The sequence below is a fragment of the Nicotiana tomentosiformis genome, chromosome 3, assembly GCF_000390325.3.
Source record: "Nicotiana tomentosiformis chromosome 3, ASM39032v3, whole genome shotgun sequence".
Taxonomy (NCBI): Eukaryota; Viridiplantae; Streptophyta; class Magnoliopsida; order Solanales; family Solanaceae; genus Nicotiana; species Nicotiana tomentosiformis.
Window position 1 is genome coordinate 149,106,012 of NC_090814.1, and position 23,893 is coordinate 149,129,904.

Genomic DNA, 23,893 nt, shown 5'->3' on the forward strand with positions numbered 1-23,893 from the left:
AAGAGGTACACAGTTCTCGATATTCTATTCATCCAGGTGCTACTAAGATGTATCGTGACTTGAGGCAACATTATTGGTGGCGACGAATGAAAAAGGACATAGTTGAGTATGTAGCTCGGTGTCTAAATTGTCAGCAAGTTAAATATGAGCACCAGGGGCCAGGTGGCCTACTTCAGCAGATGACCATACCAGAGTGGAAATGGGAACGAATTGCTATGGATTTTGTAGTTGGGTTGCCGCGGACCTTGAAGAAATTTGATGCAGTTTGGGTGATTGTTGGCAGGTTGACTAAGTCGGCACATTTTATTCCTGTTGTGACTACGTATACTTCAGAGAGGTTGGCCCAGATTTATATTCAGGATATAGTTCGGTTGCACGGTGTGCCAATTTCCATCATATCAGATAGAGGTTCTCAGTTTACTTCGCATTTCTGGAGAGCAGTACAGAGTGAGTTGGGGACCCGTGTAGAGCTCAGCACAGCCTTTCATCTGCAGACCGATGGACAGTCAGAGAGGACAATTCAGATTTTGGAGGATATGCTCAGGGCATGTGTGATTGACTTTGGAGGTCAGTGGGATCGTTTCCTGCCTTTGGCCGAGTTTGCTTATAATAACAGTTACCAATCCAGCATCGAGATGGCTCCATTTGAGGCTTTATATGGTCGGCGATGTCATTCACCTATCGGATGGTTTGAGCCAGGTGAGGCTAAGTTATATGGTACTGATTTGGTAAGGGATGCCTTGGAAAAGGTAAAGTTGATTCAGGAGCGACTTCGTACAGCACAGTCCAGACAAAAGAGTTACGCGGATCAGAAAGCGCGTGATATATCATTTATGGTAGGTGAAAAAGTTCTCTTGAAGGTTTCGCCGATGAAGGGAATTATGAGATTCGGGAAGAAGGGCAAGTTAAGCCCAAGGTTTATAGGCTCATTTGAGGTGTTGAAACGAGTTGGGGAGGTTGCTTATGAGCTTGCCATGCCTCCCAGCCTATCGGGAGTTCATCCGATATTTCACGTATCTAATGCTCCGGAAGTATCATGCCGACCTATCACATGTGTTAGACTACAGCACAGTTCAGCTAGATAATAGCGTGGGTTATAAAGAGGAATCAATTGCCATTGTTGATAAACAGGTTCGCCAGTTGAGGTCCAAGAGGATTTTTGCAGTAAAAGTCCAGTGGAGGGGCCAACCAGTCGAGGAAGCGACTTGGGAGGCCGAGGAAGACATGCGGAGCAGATATCCACAGTTATTCAGCACTCCAGGTACAATTCTAAACCCGTTCGAGGACGAACGTTTGTTTAAGTGGTGGAGAATGTAATGACCCAATCGGTCATTTTAACTTTTAGAACCCCGTTCCCTAAAATAAAACTTCCTGTAGGTGCTTGTAATGATTTATGACTTGCGGGGATGGTTGGTTCGAGATTTGGAAGTGTTTGGGGTGAAACCAGAACACTTAGTTCCTTAAGTTGGCCTTAAAGTGCTAAGTTCGACTTCGGTCAACATTTTGAGAAAATGACCTCGGAATAGAATTTTGATGATTCCAACAGCTCCGTATGGTGATTTTGGACTTAGGAGCATGATCAGAATTTTATTTGGAAGTCCGTAGTGAAATTGGGCTTGAAATGGCTAAAATAGGAATTTAAAGTTTGAAAGTTTGACCGGGGAGTTGAATTTTTAATACCGGAGTCGGAATCTAGTTCTGAAAATTTTCATAGCTCCGTTATGTAATTTGTGACTTGTGTGTAAAATTTGAGGTCAATCGGAGTTGATTTGATAAGTTCCGACATTGAATGTAGAAGTTGAAAACTCTTAGTTTCATTAAGCTTGAATTGGGGTATGATTCATGGTTTTAGTGTTGTTTGATGTGATTTAGAGGTTTGACTAAGTTCGTATGATGTTTTAGGACTTGTTGGTATATTTGGTTGAGGTCCCGAGGGCCTCGGGTGAGTTTCGGATGGTTAACGGATCAAACGTTGGACTTAAAAAGCTGCTGCAATTTTCTCTTCTGCTGCATATTCTGGGCTGTGATCGAGCCTCAGATCGAGCCCTAGATATCGAGCCTCAGATCGAGCCCCAGATATCGAGCCCACGATCGAGGCCTGAGTCGAAGCCAGGGATGAGGCTCAGTATCGAAGCCTCGATCGAAGGCAAGGCTCGAGGGCATGATCGAGGGTAAGGCTCGAGGGCTAGGATCGAGACCCATGCTCGATGCCCTGATCGAAGGCTCAATATCGATGCAATGATTGAGGCTATGATCGAAGGCCCAACCTCGATACCCTGATCGAGCTCCCTGAGACCGAGTTCCTTGAGATCGAGCTCCTTGATCGAACTCCCTGAGATCGAGCTCCCTGAGACCGAGCTCCTTGATATCGAGCTCCTTGATCGAACTCCCTGAGATCGAGCTCCCGAGATCGAGCTCCCCTGATCGAGCTCCTTGATCGAACTGGGCAGAGCTGTAAGTTATAAAAGCAGAGGACATTCGTCCCATTTGCCATTTTTGGCGAACTTGAGCTTGAGCAAAGACGACTTTTGGCAGATTTTCAAGGGAAAAACATTGGGGTAAGTGATTCTAACTCGGATTTGGTCTACATATACAAGTATATCATTGTTTTCACAATTTAATTAGTGTTTTGAGATTGAAATTTGGAAAAGTTTAGAAATCTCATAGAAACAAAATTTTGAGATTTCGGTATCGATTCAGAGTCGAATTTGAGTGAAACTGGTATGGTTGGACTCGTAATTAAATGGGTTGTCGGATTTCGTAACTTTCGTCGGATTCCGAGATGTGGGCCCCTCGGGCGAATTTTTAATTAATTTCGGGATTTTTATCAAAAATGTAGTGTTTCCTTATAGAATTGATTCCTATAATATTTAGTGATTGTATCGAATTATTTTGGCTAGATTCGAGCCAGACAGAGTTGGATAATCGTGGAAAAGGCCTTATAGTGGATTAAATTGGAGCAAGACGAGGTAAGTCTCTTGTCTAATCTTGTGAGGGGTAAATTACCTCATAGGAGATTAAAAATTAAATAATTGTTGCTAATTGTGGGGGCTACGTACGCACGAGGTGACGAGAGTCCGTGCGTAGCTACTATTAATGCTAAAGTCCGGGTAGTTTAGGACTCAAAGCATGCCTTACTTGTGTAAATTGTATTCTTTTATTTATTTATATTAATTGATATCTATATGAATATATTGTGAATTGTTAGATAAAGATATTAAAGGATGAAAATCTCATAGGATTTATTGTCTGTTTAAATCAATTAATTGTTAAAAGAAATTGTTCTCCTCCCAAATTCATCTCATAATTAATATACTCTCCTTCCGGAGGCACATAAGAAAATGTCCTCCTTTCTTGTGGGGCGGGCCGAATGCCTTGGCAGGATAGATGCATCTATGTATCGCGCCGCACGTCCCTCAGCAGTGTACACGACACTCTGGATCGGGCCGTACGCCCTCGGCAGAAATCGTGCTTAATAATAATAATTACACGATACTTTAATAAATTATTTCAGCTCGTGAAGCTAATTAATAAATTGGAAAATCCTTGGAATTTAATAAATTATTATTCTTGCTTGTTAAGGAATTAATTGTTACTCCTGTAAATGAGATTTAATTGATAAATTGGAAATTATTTGAGTTGAAGGAATTTAATTAATATATTGAGAATTATTACATTTGAAGGAATTTGATTATTTCCGCTGAGTAAATAAATTATTTGTAAATTCTGAAAATCATGCTGATTTAAATATGTTAGTCTTATTTCAATTATTATTGACCTATAGTGAGTGTCAAAGTCGGCCATCTCGTCTCTACCACTTTGAGATTAGGCTTGATACTTACTGGGTACACGTTGTTTACGTACTCATACTACACTTGCTGCATTTTTTGTGCACGATCTGAGATAGGTACTAGTGGAGGACCTATCATCACATACCCACGTCATCCCGAGGCATAGTGGTGAGCTTCCTTTCTGAGCCGTTCTGCCGCTACCAGTGTCTCTTCTGATATTTCTATTATGTCTATTTTATTTCAGACAGTATTTGGAGTTTTGTATAATCTACTAGATGCTCATGCACTTGTGACACCGGGTCTTGGCACACACATTAGTAGAAATTGGTATTTTATTATCTTCTTGGAATAAATGTTTAACCAATGTATGTTTGACTTATTTGTTGGCTTGCCTAGCTGTAGTGTTGGGCGCTATCACGACCTATAAGCGAAATTGGGTCGTGACACTGATTTTTCATATTGATTAATGGAACGAAGTAAATTTCTTTTGACTTCTTCCAGGTAGTTATTAATCTTTTCTTCTTTATCTCCTTCTTGAAAGGAGATCTTTCTGGCAATATGCCGTATTGAGCTGTCATCAATCACCTCTTTAGGAGGTTTGCTGGAATATTCTTGAATTTTCGTTTTGATGTAATCCAAGAGTTTTTGACCATATAATGTCTTCGTTTTGGGATCCCTTTTCATTAGTTTATCCCAAAAGTTGCTGTAAAAGGTCCTGTATAAACATGGGACTTGTTCTTTGGTGAATCCGACTTCTGGAGTCCATTTATGAATCCAGGGAATAGAGAATTCCAAAAATAAATAAATTTGGTCAATTTTTTCTGGGTAACAGATATGATCTGTGTGATATAAATTGTTTATAAAAGGGGAGATTTTTATCCATTCTTTGTATAACATGAGAAATGGACCAGGTAAATTTTTTACTGTCGGACCGTGGTATGACCACTAGTTTAGAAACCAATTAGGAATAGCTTCTGCAAATATCTTTGCACATACTTTAATAAACCAAGTATGTTTGTGTCGATCATTATTATAGTATAACACTTTATCAAATGCCTGGATATAATCCCAATAGGTAAAATTCATTCGAGATTTGTTAAGGCTTATCTGCCTTTCTTTCATTGTGGATATACCCCAGTCTTCAACAGATATAATCTATTTAATTATAATCTTCGAGAAGTTATAAACGTTCTCATATGTGCTATAACCAGAAAAGTGCTGAAACTCTGCACTGCCAGTACTGGTGAGTATTGTTTCATAATAAGAGCGGATTTTGTATGACTCACCCGGATAATATAATCCATTTATCAAATACCTTTGGAATATCTTCCATGGCTCTTCTTTTCTCTGAATATCAGAATTTTCTAAAAGAAATATCATTTCTTTTTTAGACATTTTCTCATATGACTTGATATCATCATTGTCATCTTTTGCAATGGAAGCAAAAGTATCACTTTACTTAGCAGAAGTATCTTTCTGTTTTTGAGCAGTCAAATATGCCTGCAAATGTGCGTATAATGGACTATCTTCTGGAATATCTTCCAGATGGACGGATGGTCCGATCGATGATTCTTCTCTGAGAGATATCCTCTCATTGGTTAAACTCTTTCTTCCCATTTGTATAACTGGGAAATTTGATGTGGATCCGTATGACGATCCTGAAGGTGATAATCTTTCTCTGGACTGTGGGGATGATCTTCCCCAACCTCTACCTCTTCCCCTACCCCAGGGGGGTTCCATCCTGTAAATACTCACGAGATAAGAAATCTGGTAGAGAATTATCAATTCCCTTTTTATATTGTATTTCAAAATCAAAACAGGCTAATTGAGCCTGCCATCTTGCAAATATCATTTTCGAGGCATCATGTTTAAAGTCTTTGTTAAACATATATTTAACAGATTGTGCGTCAGTTTTTATCAAAAACTTTTGATTGTATAAATCGTCTTGAATTTTAAAACACATTTTACTATGGTTAACATTTCATGTGCCACAGTGGCATATTTTCACTGGACTTCAGACCATTTACCAGAGAAGAATCTAATCAGATATTCATGCTTATTATTGGGATTTATCTGTTTCAAAATCCCTCCGTAACCAATATTAGACGCATCTGTCTCGATAATCTTTTGCCAAGCAGGATTAGCAAGGGTCAAGCAAGGTTAAGATTTACACGTTGCTTAATATTTTTAACCAAAGCAGTATGACTATCAGTCCAAGGGTTTTTATAATCCTTTTTTAGTCTATCATATAAGGGGGCTAAATCACACGACAAATCTTTATAAAAAGGCGATATATAATTTAAACTTCCCAAAAATCTTTGTAATTGAGTTTTATCAGTAATAACATCGGGAAATTTTGAAGCAAAATCGATCGATCTTTGAATAGGAGTAATCTTTCCTTGACAAATATAATGTCCTAAAAATCTAATGTTAGTTTGGAATAAACTCATTTTTTGTTTTGAGATAACCAAACCATTTTGTATAACAATTCTTTTAAAAATATCTAAATGCTTAATATGCATTTCAAATGTTTTGGAAAATACCAAAATGTGATCGATATAAACAATGATAAAATCTAGATAGGGATTGAAAATATCATTCATAATTTTTTGGAATTCAGAAGGGGCATTCTTCAAACCAAAAGGCATAACATTCCATTCATATTGCCCAAATGGAACATTAAAAGCAGTTCTATAAGTATGTTCTTTAAATATTTGAATCTGCCAATATCCAGATTTTAAATTAAATTTTGAAAATATATTGGCATCATATAATCTTGACAATAAATCTCTTTTATTGGAAATAGGATACCTAATCCACTTCAAATATTTATTTAAGGGTTTATAATTAATGACCAATCTAGGAATACCACGTTCCTTTTCAGCTGCGTTATTAACACAAAAAGCTGTGCAAGACCAAGGAGATTTTGAGGGTTTTATCAAACCCTTTTGTAATAAATTATCAATCTCTTTTTTGCAGAATTCCACTAATTCCGCGTTCATCTGACAAGGTCGAGATTTAGTAGGAATATAATCCTCAGAGAAATTATCTTCATAAGGCAAAGTGACAATATGCTTTTTTCTATTCCAAAAAGCACTGGGATGTTCTGCACAAATATCAATAGCAATATTTTCGGAAATTATTTTAATCTTTTCCTGTATTTTAGTAGAATTCAAAGTATCAAATATATTCATACTAAACAATTCTAACTGCAAAGAATCAACATGTTTCTGCTTCATATCAATTAAAGCATTAATATCTCTAGTTACTGGATCTGTAACAAAAGTATAACTTATCTCTTTATCCTTATAAGTAGCAGTAAAACCTTTCGAGTCTATGCTAGTAAAAGGATAAATGGCGTTAATAAACGGTGTTCCAAATATAATAGGAGGGTATAACTGGTTTTTTATCCAAGAAAAAGAAATGAGGAATACAGATTTTATTCTGACAAATACCCGTATTAGGCAATTTATACTTTATATCTAAAGCATATCCGGCTGCAGATCTAACCATATGAGTAGTTTTTTGAAAATATTTCGTAGGTATTAAACCTTCTTGAATGCAGCTAACATCTGCTCCACTATCAATCATGGCAATGTTTGTAATAGAAAAACTATTATCAATGAGAATAGTACATTTGATATACCATTTATGAGCAGTAATAATTTGCATCATTCCTAAAAACATATCATGTTTAGGATTAAAACTAATAGGTTTTTCTTCAATATCATTTTCAGAAATACCTTTGTTTTTATCATTAGATTTCTCAGCTGGAGAATTGATTTTCTCAATCTGCGTAATCCTATGATCACAAATCATTTGATTTTATTTAAGAGATTTGATCTCTCGTTTCAAGTTTTCAACTTCAATCTTTAAATCATCGAAAGAAGAATCTCTTGCTACAGTTTTATTTTTATTTAAAAGACGATTATTAACCTCTAGTAAAGAATAAGGTGGGGAATATTCAAATTCTTTTTTAAAAGGTTTTGTAAAACTAGAACTTGAATTAGAACTTGAACTAGCAGCCAAATTAATAATTTTTTCACGAAGTTTTTCATCAGTAACTTCTTTTAAAAGTTCTATTACATTATCAGACGTAATAGTTTTCATGTTCAAATCTTGAAACTGTGATTGCAATTTATAAAATTCATCATCATCACAAGTACATGTATCACCTTTGCAAGTTGTACAAGTATTATCAACATTTTTATTACTATCAGATAAATCAAGTAAATCTATTTCAGCTTTTGATTCTGACTCAGAATAATAATTAGATTCTGATCCAGAAGTGTATAACAAACCATAAACCTTATCACGTAACTAATCGTCTAGTCCTAAGGTTTTCAGCTTTTGAAGCTTACAATTTGGGGGCTATATGGCCAAATTTGCCACACTTATAACACTTAATGTCAGCAAGATCTCTCTTAGACCTATTTTTGGTAAATCTAGTAGACTTGCGATGAGCTTTCTTACCTTCTCGTTCCTCTTTGGATCTATATCTAGATCTCTTTCTCCTATAAGGACTGTCTTGGTTGGGGTATCTATGATACTTATGTTTCTTCTTCTTATGAGTAGAAGTCTCGGGTAAACCGAACTGGGTGCAAAAGTCCCCTAATTGGTTTCTTTCCTTAAGCTTATCCATTTTAAGCTGTCTGGACAATCTTAATTCATTGCACAGGTTTAACCCTTCCTGTGTGCAAATTTCTATCAACTTACCATAGGTATAGTCTCTGTATGGAATTTCACCATAACTACCTCTTAAAATCTTTCTAACTCTTTCAGCAAATAAAGGGGGAAGGCCATCTATAAACTTAGCTTTCCAATGTTCAAGCTTATTCTCTGGTAGTTTCATTACTCTACTCATAAAAGTGTCTTTATACCATCTAAAATCACCTAAGGTCTTACATCTAAGGCCATTAAGAAGAGTACGGACCGTCTCATTCTGGTTGGTAAATCTACCATTGAAGTGTTCTAATATAGTAAGAATAAGAGTATAAACAACATCTTCTCTATTTGCCACTAGGGCCATGCCTAAGTTATCAACTCCTTCGTCAGTGGCTTGAGCATTAATAACCATTGCTCTTTCTTCGACAGTCAAATAATTATCCCACCAACCACGAAGTTGTCCAGTAAAACCTGCAACAATCATTTTGCAAATATTTCTATCTGTATTTTTCACACTTTTACAGATAGTTGCATACATAAGCATTCTATGTACAAGAATAGTCAATTGTCTATCAGTTAATCCATCAAGATTCCATTCGTAAATTTCAGAACCACTGTAAGACGTATTAGTCTGATTCCAATCACGTTCCTCTATTAAAACATCTTGAAGAGTAGGACGATTGTAATAATAAGTTTGCATTCTGGGTTTATCAGCATATCTGCTATCAGCAAACTTACTATTCTTTTAGGGATAAACTCTGACAAAACATCCTTTTTATAGTCAAAAGTAGTATCTAATTTATCAGCAAAATCTTTTGATAAATCAATGGGTTTGATATTCAAACCGGATAACTTTTTATCAAGAAGTTCTTCTAAATCATTAAAAGATTTAAATTTAAAATCCTGAATCTCAGGAGGTCTTTGAACATGAGTAAAAACAATTTGAGGTTCTGATTTGCTTCCTGAAGTAGAGGCAATATCAGTTATTTTCTTGCTAGTACTCATTTCTTTTATCAAAGCTGTCAAATCAATAAGTTTTTTATCAAGAGAACTTATGTGTTCACCCAAAACTTTAACGTATAAACTCAAATAATTATTTTGAGAAATTAATTTATTAATTTCTGCGATGCTGACTGCAGCAACATCTTCATCAATAAATTTTTGAAATGCAGTAAAAGTAATACCTGTATTATTCGGTAAAATAAAAGGTGCTTGAGGAGGGTAGGTGGCTTTAGTAATATTGCCACTCCCATCTTTATAAGATCTTTCCAAAAATTTTATAAAAAGTGGTAAATATGTGGTTATAAACCAAGGAACAAAATACATAATTTGATTATGTAAAGCACAAGTTTCATAGAATTCTTGAGAAATATTGTTTAAATCCTCTTTACTATAAGTATCAAAAAACCAAGTTTTAAACTGGTTCCATTTATTACTGAATTTTTTTTTTGGATATAACCTCTAGCTTGTGACCCTGGACTAAAATCAATTTGGTGTGGAATCATTTAAACATCATTTGGGTCAAAATCCATTTCGGACGCATAAGGAATATCCTTATCAGAAATATTATCATTATCCTGAACAATATTTGTCTTGGGGTTAATCTTAACCCTTTCAACAGGTTTATCATCTACTTTAGTAGAAATTGTGTGTAGAGATGCAGCACGATTTCTAGCTGGTCCATAGACTGGTTCAACAGGAGAAAATGGTTGAATATCAGGCAACAGTCTACGATTGGTAAAGGAATGTCTATTATAATTAGAACTAATAGCAGGCAACAGTCTATTATTAGAAAATGACTGTCTACTATAAGTGAAACTATTATCATCAAACTGAATGCAAATCCTTCCATCCGGATTTTGAGTAATATGAGAATACTCAGTATTACTGACAGCATTAGTTATCTGATTGGGGGATATAACCGAATCCAAAGTCCATGTAATTGGAAAATTAATTTCTTCCCACTTAATAGGTCTCCTCGTGGAGACCTTAGACTTTGCAAAATTCGTTTCCACTAATATAGTCTGATCAGATGTATCGTATAATTTACATTTGGGGTTTAACGTAGATAGCAATTTAAAATAGATTCTATACGATAAACATATAAGTTCAGAACCAGGTGCATAATTATAACCATGTGTTTTCACATTTAATGTCAAAGCATCAAGTATATTAACATCAGATAGAGATAATTGCAGATTGGGTTGAGTATTGAAATATACCGGGCCGTAGGCAACAGTAGATTCAATAGAACCCATAAGAGACTGTCTAAAATTCAGATTTCTGTCATCTCTGAGAGCAGCCAAAAAGTCTCTGGTAACCCTTTAAGGGTTAATGGCTTAAAAGCAATTTGAACTATACCAATATGCAGATAATTATATTGGTTTCTATAAACATCTACATCATGCTTGTTTAACAAACGAATAGTCTGTTCAGACGAATTTAAAGCTAAAGATTGCTTAGTTGTTTTAACAAGTTGTTTAGAAGAGAGTTTATCAAACCATCCATAATCATAGATTGTTCTAATAGGGACTTTAAGAATAGTCCATTTGTTTAACAAATCAAGGTTTTGAGGTATATCTACCTCTTCCAACCTAGTATTTTTCATACTAGTTTCTCCTAAATCCATATTTCAGAAACATATCTATGTCGAATATTTCATATCTATCTCATATATATCGAATATAGCTTATATACTTGTCACGACCCAATTTCCCCTCCGTATGACGTCGTGACGGCACCTAGTCTCTATGACTGGGTAAGCCTAACATTTGCGGAATAGTGAAATAAAAACATGAATTAAACAACTAACTATTCAAAATACACAGTAATCCCAAAAACAGAACATCATAAGTCACAAGTTACAGAAGGAAACTAGTATCTCTATACACCAGAGTCTAATAACAGAAGTAAGGAAGGTAAATGACAAAGGAGGGAATAAAGGGGGACTCCGAGGTCTGCGAACGCGGCAGATATACCTTGAAGTCTCCGTACAGCAGCAAGCACTCTCATCTAGTAGCGGGGCTGATAAGAAGTACCTGGATCTGCACACAAAACATGTTTAGAAGAGTAGCATGAGTACACCACAATCGGTACCCAGTAAGTGCCAAGCCTAACCTCGGTAGAGTAGTGACGAGGTCAGGTCCGGGACCTACTGGAATATGATAATAAAGCAAGGCAAAAATGAAATATCGCAGTAAAATAAAGACTGAAATTTAACAAGAAAGAATTTATAGAAGGTAACAGCTCAATACCCAGAAATACAACAGGGTATCTCCCGAGATACCGTTCCGTAGTCCCAAAGTAAATATGCAAGACAGGAGGGGATCTCCCGGAATACCGTTCCGTAGTCCCAAAGTAAATATGTAGTACAAGGGGATCTCCCGGTATCAAGACCCAATTTCACCTATAGGTCGTGATGACGCCCAACACTACATCTAGGCAAGCCAACTTAATAAATTAATCATATATTGACAAAATTTAAAACCAAAAAAAATAATAAAACACCAAATTCTACCAATGTGTGTACCAAGACCTGGTGTCACAAGTGTATGAGCATCTAGTAGATATACAAAACCTCAAATACTGTTTGAAATAAAAATAAAAAGAATGAAAAATACAAGGAGAGACACTAGTAGCTGCAGAACGGCTCAGAAAGGCAGCTCACTACTATGCCTCTGGATAACGTGGGTGTAAGACGATAGGTCCCCCACTAGTACTTGCCTCAGGTCCTACACAAAAAAGTACAACGAGTGTAGTATGAGTACGTAAACAACATATACCCAGTAAGTATCAAGCCTAATCTTGTGATGACCCAAAATGTCATCTTTAAATTTAATAATTAATTTTGTGTTCTAAGACCTCGAAAAGTACTATTTATCATTCCTCGACTTGCGTGCGCAGTTCGTAAAATTTTTTGGAAAGTTTTCAGGTGAAAAAAGGATTAAAATGTGAATTAGAGGTTTAAAACTCAACTGAGTTGACTTTGGTCAACATTTTGAGCAAACAGACTCAGATTAGTGTTTTGACAGTTCCGATAGGTCCGTATCGTGAATTAGGACTTGGGCGTATGCCTGGAATCAAATTCTGAGGTCCCTATCCCGAGATATGGAATTTTGATGAAAAATTAAAAGTTTCAAATAGTGACCGGATGTCGAATTTTGTGCAAATGACCTTGGAATAGAATTTAGATGATTCCAACAGCTCTGTATGGTAATTTTAGACTTAGGAGCGTGATCGGAATTTTATTTGGAAGTCCGTAGTGAAATTAGTCTTGAAATGGCTAAAATTGGAATTTAAAGTTTGGAAGTTTGACCGGGGAGTTGACTTTTTGATATCGGGGTCAAAATCCTATTCTGAAAATTTTTATAGCTCTGTTATGTAATTTATGACTTGCATATAAAATTTGAGGTCAATCGGACTTGATTTGATAGGTTCCGATGTTGTTTGTAGAAATTGAAAGTTTCAAAGTTCATTAGGCTTGAATCTATGCGTGATTCGTGATTTTAGCATTGTTTGATGTGATTTGAGGTTTCAAATAAGTTCGTATGATGTCTTAGGACTTGTTGGTGTATTGGGTTGAGGTCCGCAGGGCCTCGGGTGAGTTTCAGATGGTTAACGGATCAAAAGCTGCTGCAATTTTTCTGCTGGAAACGCTGTCAAAATCGGGCTGCCTGCCAAAATAGGACTGCCTGTCAAAATCGGGTTGCCTGTCAAAATCGGACTGCCTGTCAAAATCGGGTTGCCTACCAAAATCGGTCTGCCTGCCAAAATCGAGCTCCCTGTCAAAATCGGGCTGCCTGCCAAAATCGGACTTCCTGTCAAAATTGGGCTGCCTGTCAAAATCGGGCTGCCTGTCAAAATCGGGTTGCCTGCCAAAATCGGTCTGCCTGCCAAAATCAAGCTCCCTGTCAAAATCGAGCTCTCTAACAAAATCGAGGTCCCTGACAAAATCGAGGTTCCTGACAAATCGAGGTCCATGACAAAATCGAGGTCCCTGACAAATTGAGGTCCCTGACAAAATCGAGGTCCCTGACAAAAATCGAGGTCCCTGTCAAAATCGAGGTCCCTCACAAATTGAGCTCCCTGACAAAATCAAGCTCCTTGACAAAATCGAGCTCCCTGACTAATCGAACTCCCTGACAAAATCGAGCTCCCTGACAAATCTGTAAGTTATAAAAACAGGGGTTTTCGTCCCATTTGCCTTTTTGACGAATTGGAGCTTGAGGAGAGACGATTTTGATATATTTTCAAGGAAAAATATTTGGGCAAGTGATTCTAACTCGAATTTGGTCAATATACACGAATACATCATTGTTTTCACCATTTAATTTGTGTTTTGAGATAGAAATTTGGAAATTTTTTAGAAATCTCATAGAAACGAATTTTTGAGATTTCGGTGTCGATCCGGAGTCCGATTTGAGTGAAACTGGTATGGTTTGGACTCGTAATTGAATGGGTTATCGGATTTTGTAAGTTTTTCCGGATTCCGAGACGTAGGCCCCACGGACAATTTTTGAGCTAATATCGAATTTTATTGAAAAGTGTAATATTTTCTTATGAAATTGATTCCTATAAATTTTGTTGACTGTATCGAATTAATTATGACTAGATACGAGTCGATCGGAGTCGGAAAAATCGAGGAAAAAATATAATACTTGGTTAAATTGGAGCAAGTCGAGGTAAGTGACTTGTCTAACCTTGTGTGGGGGGAATTTCCTCTAGGATTGGTATTGATGTGATTATTGAAATGTGTTAAAAGTCGTGTGCACGAGGTGACGAGTGTGTACACGGGCTAAATGTGAAGGATTATATTTTTAAATTGTGTAGATCATTGTTGCGCATTTATTAAAATATTCTATCTTGTTATATTCTTCATCATTGATTAAATGTTTATATTTTAAATTTGTTTGACCTTCTCCTGCTAATTTTTTTTCCTGTTAGTTGAAGCTTGATTTTTTTTTATTTTGTGCATTATTTGAAGGTTGATTTTCTTTAAATTAAATATTATTAATATAAAGTATTTGACATTTTTAAACTTGATATTGTAGCAACGTATTAAAGATTTTGAAATATTATTTTTCCTGAATTATTTACTCCTCAATATTTTTGTAAGATTTTCGTACTCATTGTGATGGAGCAGTGAGCTCTTTATTGTGGAAAAATAATATTGTTGAATTATTTTTACATGAGCCGTGAGCTCTTTATTATGGAAAAATATTATTGTTGAATTATTTTGACATGAGCCATGAGCTCTTTATTGTGCAAAAATATTGTTGTTGAATTATTTTGGCAAGTTAAATTATTTGAGCACCTGAGATACAAATTGTGATATTTATACGCATGCGGTGGTATAAGGTCTAGGTATTGAAACGCATACGGTGAGATAAGGGTGGCTTGATACGCGTGGCTAGTAGGGGAAACTACTAGAAGTCATGCGGTGTGATAAGGATGGCTAAAACGCGGGATGCTATTTCGGGAAAAATATTTTCTTTAAAATAAATTGTGAAGGCTCCCGCGGTGAGATAATGAAATGAGATATTGTGAATTTGTTTATGATTTGAGACTACGAGGCGGTACCTCGGGAGTGCCCTTGTTGATATTGGATTATTGTTGTGATTTTCTTCAAGTTGAAAAGAATTCTGTTTTGTTTCCACGAGGTATTTATTTGCCATTATTTGATGTAATTAAATGTAACATACTACTTGATTCATTTCCATTGTCATTTTATCTTATAATATTATTTAAACATTTAACCATGCCATTATTTATTCTCCAGTAGGGCCTGACCTGACCTCGTCACTACTCTACCGAGGTTAGACTTGACACTTACTGGGTATAGCTGTGGTGTACTCATACTACACTTCTGCACATCTTTTTGTGCAGATCCAGGTACATCTTATCAAACCACGCATCAGTAAACTAGCTGTACGAGGAGACTTCGAGGTATATCTGCCAGCGTCCTCAGACTCCGGAGTCCCCTTCTATCTTACTATGTTGTCTTCCTTATTTTCTTTAGATTCTGATGTATAGAGACGTCGAGAATAAATTTTTAGAAGCTTGTGACTTATTTCTACCGGATTTTGGGAGTTGAAATTGTTTGAATTGTAGTTTATTTATTTCAGATATTTATTTTTATTCCGCATTGATAGGCTTACCTAGTATTAGAGACTAGGTGCCATCACGACATCCTACAGAGGGAATTTGGGGTCGTGACAAATCTCGAAGTGGTAGAGACGAGATGGCCGACTTTGACACTCACTATGGGTCAATAATAATAACTGAAATACAACTAGAATATCTAAATCAGCATGATTCACAGAATTTACAATAATTTATTTAACCATCGAAAATAATCAAATTCCTTCAAATGCAACACTTCTCAATATATTAATTAAATTCCTTCAATTCAAATAATTTCCAATTTATCAATTAATTTCATTTACAGGAATAATAATTAATTCCTTAACAAGCAGGAATAATAATTCATTAAATTTCAAGGATTCTCCAATTTATCAATTAGCTTCACAAGCTGAAATAACTATTAAAGTATCGTGTAATTATTATAATTAAGCACGGTTTCTGCCGAGGACGTACGACCCGATTCAGAGTGTCATGTACATTGCCGAGGGACGTGCGACATGATCCATAGATGCATCTATCCTGCCGAGGCGTTCGGCCCGCTCCACAAGAAAGGAGGACATTTTCTTATGTACCTCCGGAAGGAGAGTATATTTATTATAAGATAAATTCGGGAGGAAGAATAATTTCTTTTAATAATTAATTAATTTAAACAGAAAATCAAGCATATGAGATTTCCATCCTTTAATATCTTTATCTAACAATTCACAATATATTCATATATATTAATTTAATATTAATTAAACAAAGAATACAATTTACACAAGTAGTTCATACTTTGAGTCCTAAACTACCCGGACTTTAGCATTAATAGTAGCTACGCACGGACTCTCGTCACCTCGTGCGTACGTAGCCCCCGCAATTAGCAATAATTATTTAATTTAATCCCTATGGGTTATTTTTCCAATTACAAGATTAGACAAGAGACTTACCTTGTCTCAAAGTCCACTTTCCGATTACCACGTCACGTTGAATTCTCGATTCGACGCCGAAAATCCAAAACTATCCAAATATTATACAAAATAATTAATATATGCTAAATGATTCGACATTTATCTATTAACTAAATTACCTTATCCAAAATGGTAAAATTCCTAAAATTTACCCCTGGCCCACGTGCTCGGATTTTGGAAAGTTTTGGATGAAAACGTTACCCATAATCTCAAGAACTTAAATATATAATTTCTACCCAATTCCATAACTATTTTTGTGGTTAAAATCTCACTTTTATAAAAATCTAGTTTTTTCATCTAAATCTTTGATTTCTAAGATTTACTAGTTATAATCTACCTATAATCTATGTATTTAACTCAAGGAGTGTGGAATTAACTTACCTTTCAATTGCTAGTTGAAACCCCCTTCTCAAAAGCTCTGAAATCGCCCGGAAATTGAGGGAAAATGGGCTCAAAATGTCTGAGCCCCGACTTTTAACCATTTTGCCCAATAGTGATTTTCGCACCTGCGGAAGAGGTACCGTACCTGCGGCTTCCGCACATGCGGCTTCCGCACCTGTGGAAATGCCTCGCAGGTGCGAGTTTTCCCTCTCCTGCCAAGCCTCGCATCTGCGAAAAATGCTCGCACCTGCGCATTCGCAGGTGCGCCCGAGATTCCGCACCTATGATGGAAAACCTCCCCTTCCTTTTTTTTCTTCTGCGCATAATCCTCGCATCTGCGAGAGTTACACCTGCGGTTGTCCAAGCGCAGGTGCGAACGTACAAGAAGCAGAAGGCTTCAGCTCTTCTTCAAAATTCTAAAATTGATCTGAGCCTTGTCCGGTTAACACTTGGGGCCCCCGGGCCCCGCCGGAACATACCAACAGATTTAAAATCATAAAACGGACTCGCTCGAACTCTCGGAACGCGTAAAACAACATCACATCTAAGAATCATACCCTAAACCAAATTGATTCAAACTTAAGAATTTCAAGTTCTTCAATTTACTTCCAATGCGCCGAAATATACTTAAACTACTCGGAATGACACAAAATTTTGCGTGCAAGTCTTAAATCACTATACGGAACTATTCCCAAACTCGAAATTCCAAACGGACTTCAATTACTCAAAAACCTACCCCAAACCAAATTTAAAGAATTTTAGACCTTCAAATAGTTGATTTTTACTATTAAGCGTCAAAATACTCCCGGTTTATCCAAAACCCGATTCGGACATACGCCCAAGTCCAAAATCATCATACGAACCTATTGGAACCGTCAAATTCCTATTCCGGGTTCATTTTCTCAAAATATTAACCAAAGTCAAACTTGTCCATTTAAAGCTAACTTAAGGAACCAAGTGTTCCGATTTCAACCCACACACTTCCAAATCTCGAACCAACCATTCCCGCGAGTCATAAATTAATAAAAGCATGTTCAAGGAGTTTTATTATAGGGAACGGGTTTCTAAAAATTAAAATGACCGGTTGGGTCATTACATTCTTCACCTCTTAAACAAACGTTCGTCCTCGAACGAGTTTAGAATAATACCTGGAGTGCTAAATAAGTGTGGATATTTGCTCCGCATGTCCTCCTCGGCCTCCCAAGTCGCTTCCTTGACTGGTTGGCCCCTCTACTGGACCTTTACTGCAGAAATCCTCTTAGACACAACTAGAGAACTTGTTTATCAACAATGGCAAATGGCTCTTCTTCATAATCCAAACTCTTATCTAGCTGAACTGTGCTGAAGTCCAACACATGTGATGGGTCAGCATGATACTTCTGGAGCATAGATACATGAAAAACCGGATGAACTCCCGATAAACTGGGAGGCAATGCAAGCTCATAAGCAACCTCCCCAACTTGTCTCAATACCTCAAATGGGCCTATAAACCTTGGGCTCAACTTGCCCTTCTTCCCGAATCTCATAATTCCCTTCAACGGCGAAACCTTCAAGAGAACGTTTTCACCTACCATAAATGATAAATCACGCGCTTTCTGATCCGTGTAACTCTTCTGTCTGGACTGTGCCGTACGAAGTTGCTCCTGAATCAACTTTACCTTTTCCAAGGCATCCTTTACCAAATAAGTACCATATAACTTAGCCTCACCGGGATCAAATCATCCGATAGGTAAACGGCATCAACAGCCATATAAAGCCTCAAATGGAGCCATCTCGATGCTGGATTGGTAACTGTTATTATAAGCAAACTCGATCAAAGGCAGGAAACGATCCCACTGACCTCCAAAGTCAATCACACATGCCCTGAGCATATCCTCCAAAATCTAAATTGTCCGCTTTGACTGCCCGTCGGTCTGCGGATGAAAGGTTGTGCTGAGCTCTACACGGGTCCCTAATTTACTCTGTACTGCTCTCCAGAAATGGGAAGTAAACTGAGGGCCTCTATCTGATACGATAGAAATTAGCACACCGTGCAACCGAACTATCTCCTGAATATAAATTTGGGCCAACCTCTCTGAAGTATACGTAATCACAACAGGAATAAAGTGTGCCGACTTGGTCAACCAGTCAACAATGACCCAAACTGCATCAAACTTTCGCAAGGTCCGCGACAACCCAACTACAAAGTCCATAGTGATGCGTTCCCATTTCCATTCTGGTATAGTCATCTGCTGAAGTAGGTCGCCTGGCCTCTGGTGCTCATATTTAACTTGCTATCAATTTAGACACCTAGCTACATACTCAACTATGTCCTTTTTCATTCGTCACCACCAATAATGCTGCCTCAAGTCATGATACATCTTCGTAGCACCTGGATGAATAGAATACCGAGAACTGTGTGCCTCCTCTAGGATCTTTTTCCTCAGTTCATCCATATTAGGAACACACATATGATCCTGGAGTCGCAGAACACCATCCGCACCAATAGTAACTTCCTTGGCACCACCTTGTAGTACCATTTCTCGAAGAACCATTAAGTGTGGGTCATCATACTGGCGAGCCTTGATCTGCTCAAATAGTGAAGACTGAGCTACGACACATCCAAGAACTCGGCTGGGCTCTGAAATATCTAGCCGCACAAGTCTGTTGGCCAAGGACTGGATATCCAAAGCTATTGGCCTCTCTTCTGCTGAAATGAAAGCCAAACTACCCATACTCTCCGCCTTTCTACTCAAGGCATCTGCAACCACATTTGCTTTACCTGGATGATATAGGATAGTAATATCATAATCTTTTAGTAATTCCAGCCATCTGTGCTGCCTCAAATTTAGTTCCCCCTGCTTGAACAAATGCTGCAAACTGCGATGATCAGTATAAACTTCACAGGACACCCCATAAAGATAATGCCTCCAAATCTTTAGGGCGTGAACAATTGCAGCTAACTCCAAATCATGTATTGGATAATTCTGCTCGTGAGGCTTCAACTGACGTGAAGCATATGCAATAACTCGCACTTCCTACATTAATACACAACCCAAACCAACGCGTGAAGTGTCGCAATACACTATATACATTCCCGAATCGGAAGGTAACACTAACACTGGTGCTGTAGTCAATGCTGTGTTGAGCTTCTGAAAGCTTGCCTCACAATCATCGGACCATCGGAACTGAACACCCTTCTGGGTTAATTTGGTCAAAGGTGCCGCAATATATGTAAAACCTTTAACGAATCGACGATAATAACCTGCTAAACCTAGAAAACTCTTGATCTCAGTCGCCGAAGTGGGTCGATGCCAATTCTGAACTGCCTCAATCTTTTTGGGATTAACTTTAATACCTTTGCCCGATACAATATGTCCCAAAAATGCTACAGACTCTAGCCAGAACTCACATTTAGAGAACTTAGCATATAGCTTTTGTTCTCGTAATGTCTGAAGCACTACTCTCATATGTTGCTCATGTTCCTCCTTACTGCGCGAGTAGATCAAAATGTCATCAATGAAGACAATGACAAACGAATCAATATATGGCCTGAATACCCTGTTCATCAGATCCATAAACGCTGCTGGGGCATTAGTTAAACCGAAAGACATTACCAAAAATTCATAATGACCATATCTAATACGGAAAGCAGTTTTCGGAATATCCAAATCTCGAATCTTCAATTGATGATACCCCGAACTCAAGTCGATCTTAGAGAACACCCTAGCACCCTGCAACTGGTTAAATAGGTCATCAATACGCGGCAACAGGTACTTGTTCTTAATAGTAACTTTGTTCAATTGGAGATAATCAATACACATTCCCATTGTGCCATCTTTCTTCTTCACAAATAATACTGGTGCACCCCAAGGCGATACACTCGGTCTGACGAACCCTTTGGCTAGTAACTCTTCAAGTTGTTCTTTCAACTCTTTCAATTCTTTCGGAGCCATGCGATACGGTGGAATAGATATAGGCTGAGTATCTGGAGCCAAGTCAATACAGAAATCAATATCCCGATCAGGTGGCATACCTGGAAGATCTGAAGGAAATACATCGAAGAACTCTCGAACTACTGGCACTGAATTAATAGCCGGAGTCTCTGCAATAGTATCCCGAACATAGTCTAGATAAGCCAAACAATCCTTCTCAACCATGTGCTGAGCCTTTATAAAAGAAATAACCCGATTAAATGAACTAACCGACGAACCCTTCCACTCCACCCTAGGAAAAGATGGAATAACCAAGGTAACAATTTTGGCATGACAATCTAGAATAGCTTGATATGGAGATAACCAGTCCATACCCAGAATAATTTCAAAATCAGTCATCTCGAGCAATAAAAGATCTACTCTAGTTTCATAACCACTGAATGTAATAATACAAGACCGGTAGATCCGGTTCACAATAACAGAATCGCCTACAGAAGTAGACACATAAACATGAGTACTCAAGGACTCATGAGAAACACCCAGGAATGGAGCAAGTAGAGATGACACATATGAATACGTGGATCCTGGATCAAATAATACTGAGGCATCTTTGTCGCAAACAAAAATAACACCTGTAATTGCAGCATCTGAGGCCTCTACATCTGGTCTAGCCGGAAAAGCATAGAACCGAGCTGGAGCGCCAACTGGCTGGCCTCCGCCTGGCTGACCTCCACCTCTAGGACGGCCCTTACCCACCTGTCCTCAACCTCTTGGTGGTCAGACTACTGGTGGAGCAACTGGTCCGGTAAGAATAGGCTGCTGACCCTGCTGTACTGGTCTACCCCGAAGCTTGGGGCAAAACCTCCGCATGTGACTGGGATCCCCGCACTCGTAATAACTCTTCGGTGCGATGGGCTGCTGACTAAGAGTCTGGCCCTGGGGACCTGAATACCCACTGGGAGGACCCTGAATAGCTGGTGGGCAATAAGAACCCTCTGGTTTAGCATTGAGATAAGGTCGCATTGGAGTACCCCAAGGAGGTGGTGGTGCTGGAAATGGGGGTCTGCTGGACTGCCCCCTCACAAACTAACCTCTGCCCCTAGACGGAACACCTATGAACTATCCAGAGTACCTGAACCACTTATCTCTCATAATATGCTCTCGACTCTGCTGACGCACACCCTCAATCCTCTGGGCTATCTCCACAACTAGCTCATAAGAAGTACCCATCTCAACCTCTCGAGCCATAGTGGCCTGAATGCCAGTATGTAAACCGGCTACAAAGCTCTCTACTCTCTCCGCCTCACTAGGGAGTATCATAAGTGCATGGCGAGATAACTCAGAAAACCTCGCCTCATAATCGGTCACTGACATCTGACCCTGCTGGAGCTGCTCAAACTGAAACCGCAACTCTTCCCTCTGGGAGGTGTTACGGCCAAACACACTCACGCAAGTATACGTGGTCGTCAAGTAATAAAGTAGTGAATAAAGTATCGTTCCCACGAAGACTTATGATTAACTTTGACTAATTCAAACTCGAATAGCCTATTGATTCAAGATATTTCTAACAAAATATATAATTTTCTAACTTACTACCTACGGACGATCAAATAATGAATCGCTAAGAATTCAACACAACACTTAAATAGTTTTGTTCAACAATCAATAGGATATAATATTCCAGGGTCACGGGTCATCTAACATTCATGTTGCATTCGTATTTTAAAATAGCTAATTGATTTATCTGAATTGTTGATTCACAGGGTTAATTTCACTCGTAAGAATCTGTCGAGTTCTTACTCGCATGCTCAAGTTAACTTAATACCTATATGTCTATGGAATTAAGTTTAACAAGAACTCATTTACAATTCCTGTATTTTGACCGAGTAAGGCAATTAGGTATATGTCTATCCTAATCGCGAATCCTTTCCCCGATGCCCGGGTTTTGAAAACTTACTCTATTTACTTCTATATGCAATCTAGGGTTCCCACTTTCGAGTTCAACTCTAGATTCGTAGATAGTATTTCACTGTTAATTACTCAGCAAAATAATTAGAAACAGAATTAAATAAATAACCCAATATGATAAACCCAACGTCGTCAAATTAAACGTCAAACATCAACATTCATGTATACCCATGACCCTAGAATAATAGGGTTCTTAGCCACTCATATTCAGGCAATCATCCCAAATTTCATAAGATTGCATAAAAATCAATAAAAGAAAGAAAGGATAAAACTCCAGACGAATTCCGTGGCTAAGGTTGCACGCAGGATGATGTTTTCCTAGGTTGGATGCGACGCATCCAACCCTTCTTCCTCTGGCTAAACCACCTTTTCTTCATATTTTGCACTCCGAACACCTTAAATCGTCACACATAACTTAATTAATCATCAAACCAATAATTACACCATGTTGGGCATTTTAAAGATTAAATAACATCAAGAAGTGGTTAAAACATGGGTAAAGTAACATCAACACATATCGAAATATGCCAAACATCACTACCCCACACTTAACCCTTTGTTCGTCCTCGAACAAACCATCACTATAGTAAACAAAATAAAATTAAGCTCTGATCATTCAAAGCACACTACATCTATGACCATGGTTATTTGCTACAATTAGGCTCTAGACTATGAATCAACACACTTCCCTTTTCTTAGGCCCTTCTTTAAACATATTCGAACAAAGACAACATGCTCACAACAATCCTAACCTCAAAAACCGACTCAATGTCACAATGCACTCATGGCTTGAACAACCAACATCATAGAGAAGTCTAATAACGTTACCTATCCCTCGTGAAACCATGTGCCCTCACAACAAAAGCAGAGAGAGTAAAATCAATCCACACATTCGAATCTCATGCTCACAAAGAAAATTGCTCACTCTCACAAAAGAAGTCACATGCATGTAATTGGTACCATAGGCTTGCCCTTAATGTAAATCTCTACTAATGTAAGCTCGCTCGATCTAAAATCAATTAGGACTTTTTCATGGTTGTAATGTGGGCTAAGGGACGGGTAGGATATATTTAAGGAATAG

General features: G+C 37.8%; 1 protein-coding gene across 1 annotated transcript; it reads right to left on the reverse strand.

Moving 5' to 3' along the window:
* Nucleotides 1–5,795: 5,795 nt before the first annotated feature.
* On the reverse strand, nt 5,796–8,940 carry LOC138908663 (uncharacterized). The gene is made up of 3 exons (XM_070199346.1): nt 8,566–8,940; nt 6,647–6,946; nt 5,796–5,915 (listed from the first exon to the last, which is right to left on the reverse strand). Exons 1-3 carry the CDS (start codon nt 8,938–8,940, stop codon nt 5,796–5,798), a joined length of 795 nt encoding a protein of 264 aa, XP_070055447.1.
* Nucleotides 8,941–23,893: the final 14,953 nt, after the last annotated feature.

Coding starts and splice junctions, on each gene's coding strand:
- LOC138908663 (XM_070199346.1), bottom strand. CDS start 8,940: ATGATTGTTGCAGGTTTTACTGGACAACTTCGTGGTTGGTGGGATAAT. Junction 6,947..8,565: donor CCCCTTTATTTGCTGAAAGA/GTTAGAAAGATT, acceptor ACTAAAATACAG/GAAAAGATTAAAATAATTTC. Junction 5,916..6,646: donor AACGTGGTATTCCTAGATTG/GTCATTAATTAT, acceptor GCTTGGCAAAAG/ATTATCGAGACAGATGCGTC.